The sequence below is a fragment of the Pezoporus wallicus genome, unplaced genomic scaffold (assembly GCF_028554395.1).
Source record: "Pezoporus wallicus isolate ANWC-B61680 ecotype Strahan unplaced genomic scaffold, APGP_CSIRO_Pwel_v1 contig_5261, whole genome shotgun sequence".
Lineage (NCBI taxonomy): Eukaryota > Metazoa > Chordata > Aves > Psittaciformes > Psittacidae > Pezoporus > Pezoporus wallicus.
This window is the reverse complement of record NW_026642423.1, coordinates 7734237-7750735: the sequence shown is the minus strand read 5'-3', so window position 1 is coordinate 7750735 and position 16499 is coordinate 7734237. Positions and strand designations below refer to the sequence as shown.

The 16499-nt window shown below is 43.2% G+C and overlaps 1 protein-coding gene across 13 annotated transcripts in view; it reads right to left on the bottom strand.

The window, feature by feature from the left end:
* The window catches only part of KALRN (kalirin RhoGEF kinase), a 514059-nt gene that overhangs the window by 84557 nt on the left and 413003 nt on the right, over nucleotides 1-16499 (bottom strand). For 11 of the 13 annotated variants that reach the window (XM_057430159.1, XM_057430148.1, XM_057430152.1 and 8 more), the window contains exons 34-35: nucleotides 15038-15067; nucleotides 13235-13481 (exon numbers count right to left, since the gene is read on the bottom strand). In XM_057430159.1, the coding sequence (XP_057286142.1) occupies nucleotides 13235-13481; nucleotides 15038-15067 (277 nt within the window). The remainder of the gene's footprint in view (nucleotides 1-13234; nucleotides 13482-15037; nucleotides 15068-16499) is intronic. The other 2 variants (XM_057430151.1, XM_057430163.1) reach the window with 1 other exon arrangement.

Below are 16499 nucleotides of genomic sequence, written 5' to 3'. Positions count from 1 at the left end.
GTTTTAGCAACTACAGACTAATAGTATAACAAAAGTATTCCTGACTTGCCGGTCTCAACTTCCCTGAGGCGCTTCTATTTAGAAGGTAGAAACCACAGCTAATTTTCTCTCTAAATGGCATTTCTTCTCCCTTAGAGTAAGTTGTTACCTGTTTTGGTTGCGGTTTTTTTGTTGGGTTTGTTTTGGTTGTTTTTTGGTGTTTGGTGTTTTATTTTTCTTGTTTGGTTGTGAGTTTGAGCATTTTCTTTTTGTGTGTGTTTTTTTTTTTGGTGTTGGTTGGTTGTTTTTTTTTTTAAAGGAAGAGTATTCAGACTATTTTCCTGAGATGTTCTGCAGAAGGCGCAAGCTCTGTTCATCACCTACTCCTTACCTAGTATCCAACACAATTATGATTCAAGGCAAATTAAAACTAAAATTACAAAAGCAGCACACATCATTTGTGAGTTAGAGGGAAAATTTTCTCTGTTTGGCCAGTCTACAGGAATTGGACTGGAATTAAAATAAAATTCAATGTCAATATTATAAAAGCTTTTCTTTATTTGGGCCAAAATTATTGCATTAACTGCATTTTCCACTTCCCTTTTTTTAATAGGGTAAAAATGCAGAGAAGTTCTTACCAGGCAATATTCAAGATGGCAAAGCTTTCTGATTTACAATACCAGATTTAAGACAGCATAAAAGAATCTGTAAAGCTGTTACTGAAACTTAACGGTGAGTATAAATAACAAGGAAACACAAAACAGGCAGCCTTAGTGCAGAGAACTAAAAAAAAAAAAACAAACTATTTTTTAGCTAGCGGAATAAGTGGCTAGAAAACAACCCCTCTGCTTTCATTAGTGTGGAGCACCTCTGCCTGCTTTCATTCTTTGGTGCCATGCACTAGCAATAATGGCATTATTAGGATGCTAGCTCTCTGCCAGACAGGATGTCTGCTGATGTCCAGTACAGAAATGCTGCTCCTGGGAACATCAGTGAGCAATTGCTAGTCTAGACCAAGTACTCTAGAAATCCCCCTTCTGCTGGATACCATCAGACATTGCCAAAAGATGGACTTCTACACAATTGCATTTCCAGCCCTCACAGACAGAAAACCCTGTTGTCTTTCTGTGAGAGGGACAAGTACATGATGTCATGGAGTATTTTTTAACTCCTATGTTCAGCCAATCTCTTGGTATGTAACAGCTCCACATTATGTGATAGTTCCATGAGCACTTTGAATTGTCAAGAGCCAACAGCCTTGCCAAAACCCTTTGTTGCCTGTCTCTCCCAGGTGCCTGCTCCTTTCTGCTGCTTCCCCTGTGCTAACAGAAATGTTTGTGCAGCCTTACAGTGAATCTGATCTGCAAACTGATCCAGGTTAAAATTAACCTAGGATGGAAAAAAAGTTCATTTTATCCCAGATGGGTTCTGTGATCTGCCTTCGTTCTCCTGTCATTGCTGTTCAGATTTTACTGCAAAAGCCTCAAAGTGCATGACATATGTGTCACCTGTACTGTTGTACTATCTCCTGATTTCAGTGATGCTACTCGCTATGGTAGATCCTGGCTGCTTGGGTAGGCAGAGAACACATATCTGACGCTCAAAGGCATTCAGCCTCCCTTTAATGAGACAAAATGGGCACTTCCATCTATCCAACTATCTTTTGTTCAGCAGAGAGAAGCCCCAGGCCCCAGTGCTGCTGAGATCAGGCCCGTCTCTGCTGTGCCTGCATGTCCTATAGCATGTTTTATGATGGCAATCAGCAAGCTGACGGGGAGTGGAATGTGGATTTTTGCATCTTTACATGAAGACACATCTTCAAAATAAGGAAAGGCTGTAGCAGATTGAGCACTGCAGTATATATGTATATAGCTTCCAGGTGAAGACTATGTACAAAGCAGTTCTCCTGTGGAATAGCACTGTGTATGCATAGCACAACTACAGCAGATTCGTCTGAACAGATGTGCAATGGCCATGAAGACTACTGGGTGTAAAGCCTGAACTACCTTCCCCTGCCATCCATGCACAAAACTTTCTTTTACTAAGCTTTTTCATGGTTTTGAATGGCCTTCATTTGCATCAAGAGCACCCTGAGTGCTTCACACTGCATGAAACTTAATCTGACTTTTGCAGTCAGTGGAAGGAAAAATGTTTTTATTTCAATGAGTAAGAGTCCTGCAGAGTTAATTCTTCAATGTTTTTCTGAAGAATGCCATTTGGCTTTTAAGGCCAGAATCTGTTCTGTGATGCCTAAATGAAATTCCCATAGATTTCCAAGGAAACTGGGTATATATTCCTTGGCAAAATGCAGCTATTAACTTAAAATTCTGAAGAAATATGAAATCTACAGAGAAAATAAAGAGCTGGGTGAAGTCTGGAAGGAGTAAAACTGAAATGTATGAAGACCTAAAAATACTTATTTAAAGTGTATCTTGAGTTGAAAGATTTCAGTGTTCCTCCCTAATCTAGAAAATAGAAAAATGTCCTTGAAATATGATCACTGTGTGCTCCTTTTAAACTTATAATCCCTTTGGTTTACAAAAGCAAAGGGCAATAAAAATTATAGTTTAGAATCAGGCAGTTTAATATTATTGGTGAGAATTGTGGAACCTTAGGTTCACTTCATAAAAACAGGAGTCATCAACACACGTGAGCTGTAAATTGTCTTGCTTAAGATAAGAAGACAAGGCTGCTCTATCACATGAAGTGTTGGAGAGTCCATTACTATTGTTTCTGTTGGGAGGCGCACCTTTAGAGAGACTGGAGGTCATCCCAACCTTTCCTGCAACACGCAAACAATTATCTCTTGCTATTTTTACATAGTGGAAAATTCAATTTATATTTTGCAAACTCTAGAAAGGAAAAAAGTACTTATTTCATTGCATCACAATTCTGCAGAATCAATAATTATTTAGTGCATTTATGCAGAATACATGATACATACGTAGAACAGCACCTTTTAATAAATGCTCAGGATATCCAAAGGCAAGAATGGTTTAACCTCCATTAACCTGTTCTGAACTGTGAGAGACTTATTTAAACAGATTTAAGGAAAATATAGTCAAGTATGGACCCTGCCTTAAAATCCCCACCCACCCAACCAACCAAAAAATAACTTCAAAAAATACAATTCTGGAGTTAAAGGCAACATTTGTAAGAAGAGATAATATATTTTGTGAGACCAGTTAATAGGAACAGAAAAAGTACATTGGCATTTATGTAAATAATCTCCTGCTATAGACTTCTAGACCATCATGTGACAATAACATTAACTCTACTTTTTATAATTTGGGATTAATCTGAACTAAGTAAAGTTTACATTGGTTAAGGCTCTTTTGCAAAATGCGTAACCTGGGAATAACTGCTTTGACAAAATGCTTGTGTAAATAACAGGAAAATCAGGCTTCTTGTGTCAGGATCGATATATCAAATCTGGGCAGTGTGCTGAAGCAAATATACATAAACATGATTTCAATTACTTGAAATACATTATTTAATACACATGTGCTTTGTACTGCAGTTTGCGTATCTCCGGCTCAGACTGGTCAGGGAAATGGGATTTTTAGCAGAGCTAGTTCACTTCAAAACATACTCATAAAATATTTGTTCAAGATTAACAACGGAAGGACCAGCCCAGCAGTGAACAGGCCTTTCAGGATGCAAATACTGCATATAGGATTAGTCCCTTTAACTGTCTGGAAGCTGAAAGAGTGAAGAGGCAACATTTTGGGGAAGCTGAAACCATCAAGTACTTGTGTTACTGCAGTTCTTGCAAGTACTAACTATAGGGTCAGCCTTTGTCAGGATGCTATTAAAATGTACATCCACAGACTGACATAAAGTTAGAAGGGATTTCAGGCATGAACCCAGAATTAGCAGTTTATTTTTCCTTCATGCTTAAACTTTAAGCATTTCAGGGAAAACGATCAGGCAGTAAGTTGCAGTGTATTGAGCAAAGTAGAAAACCACGAGGAACATAACAATGAATGGTGGCTCACTGAAGCTAGTTATACAGCAAAAAAGCCTAGGCAAACAACCCAGATCCTACTCTTCCCCCCATAGTCCCAGATGGATTACAGTCCGACGTCCATCTGTGAAGCTGCTAAATTTAGACTGGCCCCAGAGGAGACACAAGACACAAGCTATCCACATGCTCCTATTGCTCTTTCAGGATGACCTTCCTGTTAGCTTGATGGGCCGAGCACTACAGAACAACTCCCCCCTTCCCACCATACTACATGTATTTCAAGACACACAACTAAATACAGAGGAAATAGATTTTACTCAAAGAGCTATTTTTATACCCTTCCTCCAGGCTGCTTCTTTCTCACTGGTGGGGCAGAGGCTTGGAGATGTTATAGTTCAGGTCAGGGCTAGTACAAAACCTCATCCTACAAACTGAGCTCTACTCTACCTGTTGCTCTGGTGTCTGCAATGCACTGGGGCACCACAGCTCCAAGGAGGAAAAGAAACAGAAAGCATCTGTAAGGTTCCTGTGCACTTAATAAAAAGAAACAGGCATCACATTCAGACCATTCACCCATTCATTTATTCAGTAGAACTGCCTTTGGCCTTTGTGATGCCCCAACAGTTGGGACATCAATATCTGAACAATAAAAACTAAAGACTCCTTTTCCAGCATGTCTTTGAAGACAAGCTGGGAGAAAAGACCAGTGCAGTCTTGTTTGTCCAGGTGTGCACAGCTGAAGTGCTCTCAGACTGTCCTCTCTCAGAATGGGCCAGGAGAGGGCTGTGGCCACCCACCCATCATCTAAGCATCTAGGTTCTGGCAGCAGGGACTGGCTGGGACCTCCCCTTCACCTCTGAGTGAGCTGCAGCCAAGGAGGGAGGTTCTTTATTCTCTGCAGGATAGGGAAAGGGGTGCTCTGGGGCTTCTCAACACCTGCACTGAGGGGTACAACTCCATCCAATTGCACAAAGCCCTGAATATCTGGGGCTTAACCTGGTCCTGGAGAGCAAGGGCTGGCCCTAGCAAAGAGGTCTGGAAAGCCAGGAGGGCATAGAGAATGCATGACCTTGGTCTTCCACAGAAGCTGTGGGAGGAAGTGAGGTGCTGAGATCAATGCAAAGTGACTCTGTGTTACATTATTTTTTTTTCCTGTGGGGAAGCATGAAAATGCCTTCTAACAATGACTTTACAAGCAAACTTCAGCAGGACATGAGAGTCTCGGAGAAACATCAAAGAGTTGGGAGAATGCATGGCTATGTCTCAATGACTGGACTCGCCTTCTCTGCCTCATCTTAAAATGCTTAGCCACGTCGGCCTGAGTGTTGCTCTCAACACCTCAGATAGACAGAAATAAAACAAGTCAAAAGAGGAATCAGGTCCAGAGAGCCCACAAGAAAAAGCCTTTTTAGAGCTGTGATCCGTCTTCCGCAGCCCTCAGTATCAGTGCTGAATTTCCCCCCAAGTTTCCAAGCCAGACCAAGTGCTGAACCCTTTGTTATCCTTGATGAGCTGAGTTGGCCACAGCATTTTAAATCCCTCCCCACCCTGCCCCCCCTCCCCGTTTTTTTTTTGCTTTCTTTTTTCGGTGAAAAGAACAGCACAGACATCATACAGTGAAATTTGGGGTTAAGCTCACAGGGGAGTAGGTTGATGAAGTTTTACCCCCTGTCAGAAGGGAAAGCAAAGGCAAAGTAAACAAGAAAATGTGCAGGCTTTCTCTCTTTTAAACAAAGGCTCCTGTGTTTAAAATAATAAAAATCCACTGTCCAAAAGCAAAGCAACTTCCCCCAAAATAGCTTTTCCTGTTTTATCAAAGCATTCATCAAAATTGTATTTCTACACAAAAATAAAGTTCCAGGTAGAGCACTGGAGGCCTTTTACTTTGCTTAGATAAAAAAGCAGCTGATGCAATGAGTATAATTGGCTTTACTGATATGTCCTAAACAAGTCCAAATGGCTGAAACTAGCTTGGAATATCTAATGATGCCATACTGAAAATAAGAAAAGATAATGAGATAGAAATACCATGTCAGAGAAATACAGGTATTCACAAGCCATCAGAACATGGCTCCAGCAGCCTGCATACAATCTGTGTCCCATGACTTGTAGCTGCAGCAGCTTGCCATAGAAAAGAAGTATTTGCCATGCTTGGTCAGGCTGCCTAGCTCATCTAGTTCCTCTGGGGGTGCTTGGACTGACACTGCCTTTAGGGCTTGACTATGCAAGGACTTGACTGTGCTTGGACTGACACTGCCTTTAGGGCTTGACTGTGCAAGGACTTGACTGTGCTTGGACTGACACTGCCTTTAGGGCTTGACTGTGCAAGGACTTGACATAGTTTTGTCTTCTTGATATACTGATATACCCAACAGGTATAATTTCTGGTACAGCTGCAATCATAGTGACATGAATACCCCTACACCAGTATGGCTCATCCTCTCAGGCTTGAATTGGCCCTCCTCTTAGAAACAACAAAATCAGATCTCATCACCCATATTGCCAAATGCTGCTAGATATTTTTTACTTTTTTCTTATTTCGGAGATAGCAGAGTCCATGAGGAGATGCAAGTATGGACAGCACCACTTTATGGGTATGAGTTTTTCTACAGGGCGACAATGAAGCAGGAGAAAACACAGAGGTCTGGGATCAAAATACTAGTAGGTACAGGAGGGAGGCATTGCCAGGTCTCTGTCACCGGGGCAGACATTGCCCAGGGAAGTTTTGATCCCCCATCCCTGGCAGTGTTCAAGGCCAGGTTGGAGGGGCTTTGAGCAACCTGATCTAGTGGAAGGTGTCCCTGCCCATGGCAGGGGGGCTGGAACTACATGATCTTTAAGGATCCTTCCAGCCCAAACCATTCTATGGCTCTATGATTCTATGATACAGTGGGGAGAAGCTGCAAAGCCCATGGAAATGAAGATAAAGAGCCACTGTTTGGTGAGAGAGAGGAAGGAGACACAGTGGAGAAAAAAACAAGGGAAAGGGTGACCTGATTGAAATAGCAAAGTGGTTTTGAGTTCTTTCATCTTTCTATTCCCATTCCTTTCACGGCTGCATAGAGCCACATTTGTATAATGAGGTAGAGCAGTAGTCCCAAGCTGGGCCCCAGCAGCCCTTCGTGCCAGTCCACAAAGAGCTGCCGTGTTACACCACGCTGGTTAGCCAGCCTGTTTCCAGCTGCTCCATCATAGTTGAAAAGGTGTAGAACACAGCAAAACCTTTCCTGATGTGATTTTTCTGCATAAGCCATGCCCTGAGCTTGTAACAAGGATGACATGAGATGTTAAATGCTGGTAGGAGGGGTCCACATGATACGATCTCTCTTGAAAGGCAGTCTATACCATGAAATTTTGACTGTGAACACACTTGTTGGAATGGTGTTAGGAACAGAGGTGAGGGTTTGGTTTTTTATTTAAATGCTTCGTATTTATATTGACGATGGGAGGCTGAACATCGTTTGCTTGACAGAAACCCCATGACCTGTTTATGTGCCAGTTGAATCGACTGTGTTACCTAATGAAATGTTTCCTTTAGTTCAGAGCCTTACAAACATTTTAATCGACTGCTCTTAATTAAGACTTTCACAAATAAAACCAATTTCTCAGCCTCTAGGAGAACGACTGAAGGTTTACTGCAGTGCACTAAAACTTCTGAATTGTCCTCACACAGCTCCCCGCGGGACATCAGGAGTCATTGCCATCTAACATGTTTCACACCAGAGACTGTTTAAAATACAACAGAGAAAGTGCGTGAGCCAATGCAGATCACAATTTAATACTCAACAGGAACAGGGACACAATAAAAGCAGCCTAGACTCTTTTCCCCCACTAAAATACAAGATGTTCTTAAAAACAGGGATGTGGGAAGAAACAATTATGCTTTTCCCTACACAGATCACTCTTCTGAGATCAGGAACTGGAGGAAAGAGATTTGCAACCCCAACAAGAGCTAGACTAGCCTCACCAGCTTTGCACACTAATCCATTAAATATCTGCTTCTTCCGTCAAGGAGCAGTTACAAATCCACAGGTCTCTGCATGATCTCTTTTTCATCAATGCCACTCTGCTCACCAGATTTGTTAAATCCTTATTATTTTTCCTTATTTCACAGCCCAGCCCCATCACACCTACCAGTCTCAGGCTCTCTCTGGCTGTAGGGTCAGGAAGACAGCCCCCTAAGAGTACAGGCTATCACCTGAGCAGCACCAAAACTCCTGGCCCTCCTGACCAGGTGCTCTTCCACCAGGGCCCATGTCATCCATCTAGGAAGTGCAGGCGAGACGCTCACCCCACTAACATACACCCTGTGAAACCTATGTTCCCTTTTCAGTTGGAAAAGAACCAACTGCTTCTCAGTTTGCTCTGTTACAAGGACCCACCACTGCCACCAAAGCCCTGCTGTTAAGTGGCCATCTGCCTGCACAGCAAGATGTTTACATAGCATCTTAAAAAAATATATTCCTCCCCTCCTCCAGAGATATGTACAGACACAAGTATCCTGCAGGCAGGGTCTGGTCTGGGGCCCTGAACAGGATCCCTTTGCATAACATCAGTCCAAAACGAGTGCCATAAAAACCTATTCTGTTTTAACTCTCTTTTTCCTTTAGTGATGGAGGTTGCTTAAAATTACTGCAAGAACTACTCTCGGTTACTCTTTGAGTTACACTGTGACTTTGATGGTACAAGAAAAATGCTGGGTGAGGGCTCATAAGACAAGAATTTTAAGATCAAGATTTCATCTAAATGTTTTGTGGGCCAAATTCAAATTTGGAATCACTCAGTCAAAGCTAACAGGCTGACACCAGGGATATGTTTGTCACAGTGAGCTTAATGAATATTGGCTAACTCATTACGTTCCTTTCTATCCTTGTGGATTTCTCTTTGAAATTAATAACTGAATACCTCAGAGCTCAATTATAGGGTAAAAGAGAGAAGAATAAAAATCACAGCTTTCCTGTAATCAGCCATGTTGGATAGCTCAATCAGAGCTACATTCCTAGTGTCACAAGTCTTTCTTTTTTCTTCCTTGGAATGCTACTCAGAAAAAACCTCATCCCATAAATTCTCGAGTACAGTAACAGAGACTGCAGATGAGTTTCTTTTACACAATCATCTGTAAATCGCTTGCAAAAGGTGAATCCCAGAAACCCGTTCACCTTTTTTCAGAGTGTAACTGCAAACACTCTCAGGTCATCAGAAACCAATCAGGACCCAAGTGCAAGGTCCTACACCTAGCAATCCCAGGCACAGCTACAGGTTGGGCAGAGAAGAGATTCAGAGCAGCCCTGTGGAGAAGGACTTGGGGGTGTTGGTTGATGAGAAAATGAACATGAGCCGGCTTCAGTGTGCGCTTGCAGCCCAGAAAGCCAACCGTATCGTGGGCTGCATCAAAAGGAGCGTGACCAGCAGGTCGAAGAAGGTGATCCTGCCCCTCTACTCTGCTCTTGTGAGACCTCACCTGGAGTATTGTGTGCAGTTCTGGTGTCGCCAACATAAAAAGGACATGGAACTGTTGGAACAAGTCCAGAGGAGGGCCACGAGGATGATCAGGGGACTGAAGCACCTCCCGTATGAAGACAGGCTGAGGAACTTGGGGCTGTTCAGCTTGGAGAAGAGAAGGCTGTGTGGAGACCTCATAGCAGCCTTCCAGTATCTGGAGGGGGCCTATAAGGATGCTGGGGAGGGACTCTTCATTAGGGACTGTAGTGATAGGCCAAGGGGTAACGGGTTCAAACTTACACAGGGGAAGTTTAGATTGGATATAAGGAAGAAGTTCTTTACTGTAAGGGTGGTGAGGCACTGGAATGGGCTGCCGAAGGAAGTTGTGAATGCTCCATCCCTGGCAGTGTTCAAGGCTGGGTTGGACAGAGCCTTGGGTGATATGGTTTAGTGTGAGGTGTCCCTGCCCATGGCAGGGGGGTTGGAACCTGATGATCTTAAGGTCCTTTCCAACCCTAACTACTCTATGATTCTGTGAAAGGAAGGACAGGCAGAACTATACTTGGGCTCTGAGCTGTAGCCAAGTCATGAAAAAATCCAGTGTGTATTCTCCAAAGGAACACAGCCAGCAGTCAGACAGAAGGCTGGGAGAGCAGTCCTTAAAGTCTCTGCACTTTTACTGATTTCATCCTCAAGAGAAATCTGTAAAGATATTTCATTACAAAAGGTAGGAAGTGTTCTCTTTTCAGGTTTGTTCTCTTACATTCGCACCACATTTTTCCTTTTGCAATATTTTATGTTAATTCTTTACCTAATTTCAAATGAATAGAGTAAAAAAGTGAGGAAGTGGCAGAGCACAAGTTCAGTTGTGAAGTTTGGGTTTGCATTTCCAGTGGCTTTCAGTGAGGCTGTTTAAAAAGGATTTTTTTTTTGTTTGATGAGGACTTGCACTGAGGCTCTACAAAATGCTCTGGTGATGCCACCAAATTTTTCAAGCCTTCATCTGTTCAGGTGTTGGCTACAATTAGCTTCTTTATTCTTTCATTTTAAGGATGGTAGATAGATCCTGTGAGCCACATCATTTAGATTTATAGTCCACCATAACTTATAATAGGACACAGTGATTTGTAATTTCCCACTAAGCAGATGCAACTATGTTTTAATACTTGTCAAAACCTCTGCATGTTTCTATCATAGATGGCAAACTCTGCTGTTAGAATTGTTAAGTTTTGTGAATAAATACTTTCTGTTTTAGACATTACAGTGCTTGTAAAAGCAAAGAATTATGTCTCTTGGTAACTGCAAGCAAAATTAACCTGCTTTTCTGCAACTGTGTATGTATACTTGAAACAGACAGGGGACACTATTTGATGTTCTTGTAAGATGAGCCAGCCTTTGTTTTGGGTTGTAGAGAAAGGCCAGAAATTTTTCAAGGGTGGGATTCTAAGTCCAGCATGTACCTAAGGCTACTGAAAGTATTAAAGGACACAAATATCAGTAGTCAGAAGCCATTTATCATGCTAATCCTTCCAGCATCTCATGATACCAGCAGGCTCTTCCAATGGCTACTGAATTTTCCCCTTTAAACTTACCACTCCTTTTTTTTCCCAGCATCTGTTCATTCAGTTTAAACAATTTCCTGTTTTTCTAATAGGGGAGAACTGATTAGACACAGAACCTATTTGCTGAACTCTGGCCAAAATTGTGGATAGAGTGGTTATTTTTATTATTTCTAGCAGCACTTCTGGAGATCCCATTAATACTGAGGCTCCCTGATACAGCTTTGGTATGCGCAGGAAGAAAACTGAGGCTAGGTGGGAAGGAGACGTACGGAAGAAACATGAATACATGTCTGGAGCCAGCTGGCACCAGGCTGACTCTGCACCTGCTTTGAGATGATGGAACAAGAGCCAGCTCCAACCTGGAAGTAGTCACTGCGTGTTACATGAGATAACCTGCCCCACAGACAGGCACAGTGTGTTAGCGCAGATGCAGTGCTGTGCTGATGCAGCCTGGTGACTTCCAGGCATCAGTCGGCTGTGGTCCACCAGCCACAGCCTGGCACTGTGCCTGTCACACCATACCTGTGGTGCAGTTGAGTCCTGACGCTCATGCAGTTCTGCCAGAAGCAGAGTCCCCATGTCTCTTACCAGTTTGCATTCCCCTGCAGCACTGTCTCCAACCTCCTCAGCATTTCCTGCATCCCTTTCCACAGCCTACTCCTGTAATTTCCAGTTTTATTTCAATTGAGGAAAAGCTCTACAACCTAGCACACTGAAATGAAGTTTGAGTGGTGTCTCACAGCGTCCTTCAGAGAGGACACAGGTCCGACTGCAGGACCATGCACCCAGCAGACACGTCTCTGGCTTCCTGTGAGTCATGCCAGGTAGTGATTACTGTTACGCAGACTAGGCTGATTTTCAGTTTTACCCAACCCTTCTGTTTATTCACAGATTTAATTTGCATGCAAGCAACTGCAGTGCTTCTCAAAAGACAGCTGAGGACCAGGACAGGCTCCTGTGGCAGCAGAAGCAGGGCAGGGCTCTGGCATGCAGCAGGGAGGAGACACAGCAGTGGGTCTAAGAAGTGCATGATGAGTTTGGAGTTTGCACCACAGACAGAGCTGATGGCCAGCACTGCCTTCGCCTCCTCCCTCTTGCAAAACAGGGCAAAGGGAAGCACCGAACCGAATGAGGCCTGCTGAGAGGGTCAAATCCAAGAGCAAAAGCTGAGCTCTCCTCCCCAAGTTTTAAATCAGATGGCTCTCTAAGGCAAACTCTGATTGCAGACCCTGGCCCTACCACACTGCTCTGTCCTGGGGATGAGCCCCACTCCCAGCCTCCACAGTGGGAGTGCAGGCAAGGAGCAAGGATGGACTACAGCCCAGTTTCAGTGCTTTTTCTCAAAACAAAGAAAACCACCAAGCTTAACTTGCTCAAACAAGAATAGATTTAATTCTATTTCCCTTAATACAGAGGCAAAAATAATTTTAAAAGCCAGTTCATTTTGGGGGCTTGAAGTCGGGAGTGAGGTAACTGGAGCCTTTCCTCCCTAGACCTTACTTGCGTTGTGCATGGCCAAAAATGAGGGCACAACCAAAAGGAGACCTGCTCTGGATGCCCTGAACTGGCCTGGTTCTGGTCTATTAGTCTGAAGTGTCTCCTATGCCTGATTGTGTGGATGCTATATACGGGACACACACTGCTCAGAACAGAACATCAGCTGAATAGGCTACAGACACCAAAGAGACAAACAATATTTCACCACTCATTGGGGGTGAAGCCCACGCTCTCCGGATAATAGCAGGGATATGTTTTGTTGCTAGTTGTAAAGGAGTCTTTCCCCATTGTACTGTGCCATTACACACAATGTCTTCAGTTCACATGTCAATAGTGTACCAGTACTCACTGGTGCTTCTTTGCACTCCTTTGCAATAATAGAGAGGCAACAGGGATATACTAAAAGACCATGCACTAGTGTGCATTGTGGCACTCATAAAATAGCATATCCACAATTTGGGGTGTATACAACATGACTTTCCCTCCCTGTAGATTTTTAGGCTCTGAAAACAGTCCCTTTGTTGTTTAAAGGTCTTATTTTTATCCAGAATCTCCAGACAATAATGACCACCACACAGCAAAAGACGCACATGTACAAACATTAATTCATGGAAATGGAGTTAGGCTAGCACTGTGCCCATTCACAGAGATCCGGTAACAAAACTCACTAATGACTAAACAGCTTTTTACCCACACCGACTGCAAGAGCAGCCCAAGCAGCTTTGCACTTACATGATACAAAAGGGGAAATCCAAAACGGTTTTAAACCCTCCAGACTGGGTCCTACCTTTTCCTGATGGGAAGAAGCAATCCATCTCCACACTGCTGCGGGAATGGGAAATGCAGAGAGCACTGCTGGGGACCAGACCTTCCTGAGGCGGGCTCCTCTCCGTGGTCCGGACCAAACACCAGCCTGGCCGTTCGCTTGGCCTCTCCAGAAGCTCCACCGTCTGCCCCACCTGAATGCTGAGCTCACTGCTGTGGCCTGCGGTGAAGTCCTGAAGCACCACCGTTAGTTCACACCCTCCAGACAACTGCCCAGGTTCAACAGGGAAAAAAAAAGAACAGGAATAGAAGTTAGGGAGGGTAGGATGAAGGCAATCATCTTTGCATCATATTTACACTGGCAAAGACAGGATTTGTGTTCCTTAGAAGCCAAGTTAATCATTTCTTTTGTCAAAGTTCAACATGTTGTGGCACTGGTTTCCTTTACTTCTTATTGATTCTGCTGGGCTGAAGTGAGATATCAAAGCCACCCACCCAGTAACGTACTGAATGCTAGCTGCGGGTCAGTTTTCTAGCTGTGACTGCCCATCAGAAACCTTGCTTTTTTTTATTGCTTTAGTTTCTGGGGTGACTTCTTAGACTGGCAATAGCCCAGGCTGCCTCTATGCTGTCCCTCGTGGCAGGACAAATCCCAGCTCACCCCTCTACAGCATGAGTTAGACTCATTCCCCCATGCTACCACAGTAGTGAGGGAACAGCTACACTTTAGTTTTTTCTTTTGCAAGGCAAGAAACATGCTCTCATCTTCACAAACTTGCTTTAGGGACCTCTTGGGAGACTAGAGAATCCTGAAGGGGCAGATCAGAAAAGCTTCTCTCTGATGGAAAGCAGAGGTGTAAATACATAAACGCAGAGTGACTGATTACGTGCTGACTCTCAGGATTTGTATCTAAGAATAAATGTATCATCTTACTTCCGTACTGAGCGCTGGCAACCTGCTGCTTTTCTTCAGCCCACACCCTGCTCTGCCTCTTGATGAACAATTCTGGTCTCTGTTTAATATAGCCTCTATATAACCAGAGACTAGATATATAAGCACTTGGGCATATAGCAGAACAAAACAGAAGCAGTGATTGCATAAGCAGCAGAGGTAACAAAGCTTAGTTTTTCACAGGCTTTGGATCTCAGAGTTGGATTCTTGGGTGTCTAAAAAGATGTGAGCACAAATCTAAGTTTTTTCTGGTGTGCGGAATCTTTCTTAATGTTCCACTGCAATGTGGATTTTTGGTGTCTGCCTGTCACTAGGGACCCTCCTTTCAGTATTTCTCCTGTATGTGCTGCTTGCTTCCCTGAAGCATGCAGGAATCTTTGAGGTTCTTATTCCAGTGTCAAGTTTGATAGATGTTATTTTACTGATGCAAAAGTTATTAATATAAGAATAGTAAATAAGCTGCTTCAAAACAGTGTAATAGCATACATCTCATTTTCTTAGGATATGAGGCTAAACGCAAGCATATTATAAAATGTTTTTAAAGGAACGACTTGTAAATCCAACTGAATTGGGAAAACTTTTGTAAGATGCCAAGTATCTCTGTGGAAACTGGGATGTATTTATCAGCTTGAATGGGGGAAACCTTGAGGACAGCACTCTCATCTCTACAGACTTCACTCTTCGACTGGTACAATCACAAAATCCCTCATCTGAGCCCAAACAGCCCTGAATGCACACTCCTGTGGAAACAGCCTGCCTCCCCACTCAGTGGCATAGGGGTTTGTGTGTCCAGTGCAGGTGAAAGAAATTCCATTCACAGGGGTGACATTTACAATTACAGAAAGGGGTCAGTGGACAAGGACTGGTTCTCACCTGTCCTGTGTCTCTGCCGTAGACGAAATGCTAGATTTGGGGAAGAAGAAGGAAATATTTCTCTGAAAGATTATTTGTAAATAAATAGAAAACACAAACAAAACAAACCATGGCAGCTGTTCCAGGTCATTCAGACAAAGTGCTGGCATTAATCCTGGCAGAAAGAGCTCAGTGCATTGATGAAAGTGCACAAGAGATCAGTTTATCACCTACTATGCAGTTTATCAGCAAACCCACCATTCATCACACTGACATACTCTCCCCATAACTGGAATACAAGCATTCACATGTATGCTAAGAATAAGTTATTGCTATGATATTTGCTGAGGGTTTTTTGCTGTGGACTGATTTGAGGAGTAGAAAATCTTTCTGATCCAATATGGTATCTGATTTACTGTGGTATGAGATATTTAAGACACAGGAATAAAACTGATTGCTTCTTGGTAAATACACTGACAAATCTTACCAAATGTAATGAATTTCCCCTAATTATTCTTCTAGTCCATGCTAGGTAATATTTCTATCCACCACATTATGCTATATATATTTTCTCTGAAAATAATTATCTCTTGTTCTTTTAGGAGAAAACGTGAACAAATACCCTCTGTACCTACTCTCCCAGAGGTGTATTTCAAGCACCTACGTGTCCTGCACTCCAGTACCACTAGGTGTCCGTGTTTGCCATCACACAGCAAGCTAATTTGCAATGCAGAATTAACTCTCTTGCCTTCGAAGTGCTTAACTAAGTGTGACGTGCGGTGTGTGGGCATGAAGAAGCTGGTTCAGACAGGATTCCAAGACCCACCACCTCCAATGATATAGGCAGAGGATGTTCGGCAACATAAAAAAAAAATAAAAGTCTTCAGATGGTTTGTGTTGATTTTTGAAAAATAACTGATTTTTATTGCGTAAGGAGGAAAGGTGAAAGAGCCCTGAAATATTCCAGGAAAAAAGGCCTAGTGAAGGCAGCTTTTCAATTTCAAACTAACAAGGCACTTCCCAGGGAGCATCAGCCTAGGAGCCCTGCTCCCTGCCTGCAATGTTGCCCTCCTCACTGTGGGCTGAGGCGCAGCTGACCTCAAATTGGTTCATCACAGACCTTTGTCAATCCCCTCTCAAATAACTCAACATCTGTGGTACAAACAGATGCTTCGATTGGGGCAACACCTATAAGCGTTATCCCAGAGGAAGCAGGTGTGCTCCGTGACCCTCAGGTACCATCTATCCCTGAGCTCATATTTTCTCCGATTCATTGAAAATAGTGATTTAATATAATGAGAACTGGAAGCAATCATCCCCTCTAGGAACTGCTTGGCACCCAGTGTGATCAAGCTCTTCCTCAGCAGGAGAGATGCGCACACACTTTAGAAGCCTACCTTTGATGTGTGAGGGAGGGAGATAACCTCCCTCAGCCTCCTAGAAGCCGCATGAATTTCTACCACCTGCTCCTCCAGCATTCTCG